This window comes from Myotis lucifugus, unplaced genomic scaffold, assembly GCF_000147115.1.
Source record: "Myotis lucifugus unplaced genomic scaffold, Myoluc2.0 scaffold_685, whole genome shotgun sequence".
Classification (NCBI taxonomy): Eukaryota; Metazoa; Chordata; class Mammalia; order Chiroptera; family Vespertilionidae; genus Myotis; species Myotis lucifugus.
In genome coordinates this window covers 221,651-222,379 of record NW_005871733.1, presented here as the reverse complement: position 1 = coordinate 222,379, position 729 = coordinate 221,651, and the positions used below count along the sequence as shown (strand labels likewise).

Sequence of the window (729 nt, the reverse complement as noted above, 5' to 3'; positions counted from 1 at the left end):
CAAGACCATTAGGGTGGGGTTGGGTCTGGTGTGGGGGTAGGAGGGAGGCCCTTAGGCTCCGGTTAGGCCTGGGATGGGGGTAAGAGGGAGGGCCTGGACCCTTAGGGTGGGGGTGGGCCTGGGGTGGGGGTAGGAGGGAGAGGGCAGGACCCTTGGTGGGCCTGGTGGGGGTAGGAGTAGCACCTTTGGGGCATTGTGGGTCTGTTATGAATAAAGATAATTTTGTTTGAAAATGCTCTGGGGGCCGCTGTGTCTGTACTCGGGTCTGCGCTGCTCCTTGGAGAGGGGACCTGAGAGGAAGGGAGGATGCGGGAGGTCCTGGGTGCTCTGCTTCCACAGGGGACCCTCAGTCCCTCCTCCTGATTGACAGGGACCTCTTCCTGCTCCTGGGAGCACACAGCTCTCTAATGCCCAGGAACCCCTCCCACCACTTCTGGTTCCAAGGCCAGACTGTGCCCTGACCCGAGAGGGAAAGGCTGGGCCTCAGGGGCAGGCTGTCCCCCATGGGCCTCCTGCAGGAGGAGCATCCTCTGTCTCAGCGGGTGATTGAAAGTGGAGGGGGGTGGGGGCGAGTCTGGAACAAGGGGGTGACAGGAGAGTAATGGACCGAATGGCTGTTTTCAATCCTGCTCACTGACTGAATTCTCTCACAGTGGATGAAGGTATACAGGCCAAATTCTGGGCCAACCTCTGAAATTTAATGCCCAGCAAGTGGCTGGTCATCACCAG

General features: G+C 59.5%; 1 protein-coding gene across 1 annotated transcript in view; it reads left to right on the top strand.

The window, feature by feature from the left end:
• The window catches only part of LOC102430588 (NUT family member 2G-like), a 6,742-nt gene extending 6,281 nt beyond the window's left edge, over positions 1–461 (top strand). Inside the window, exon 8 of the mRNA XM_006105431.3 lies at positions 371–461. Within this exon, the coding sequence (XP_006105493.2) occupies positions 371–461 (91 nt within the window). The remainder of the gene's footprint in view (positions 1–370) is intronic.
• Positions 462–729: the final 268 nt, after the last annotated feature.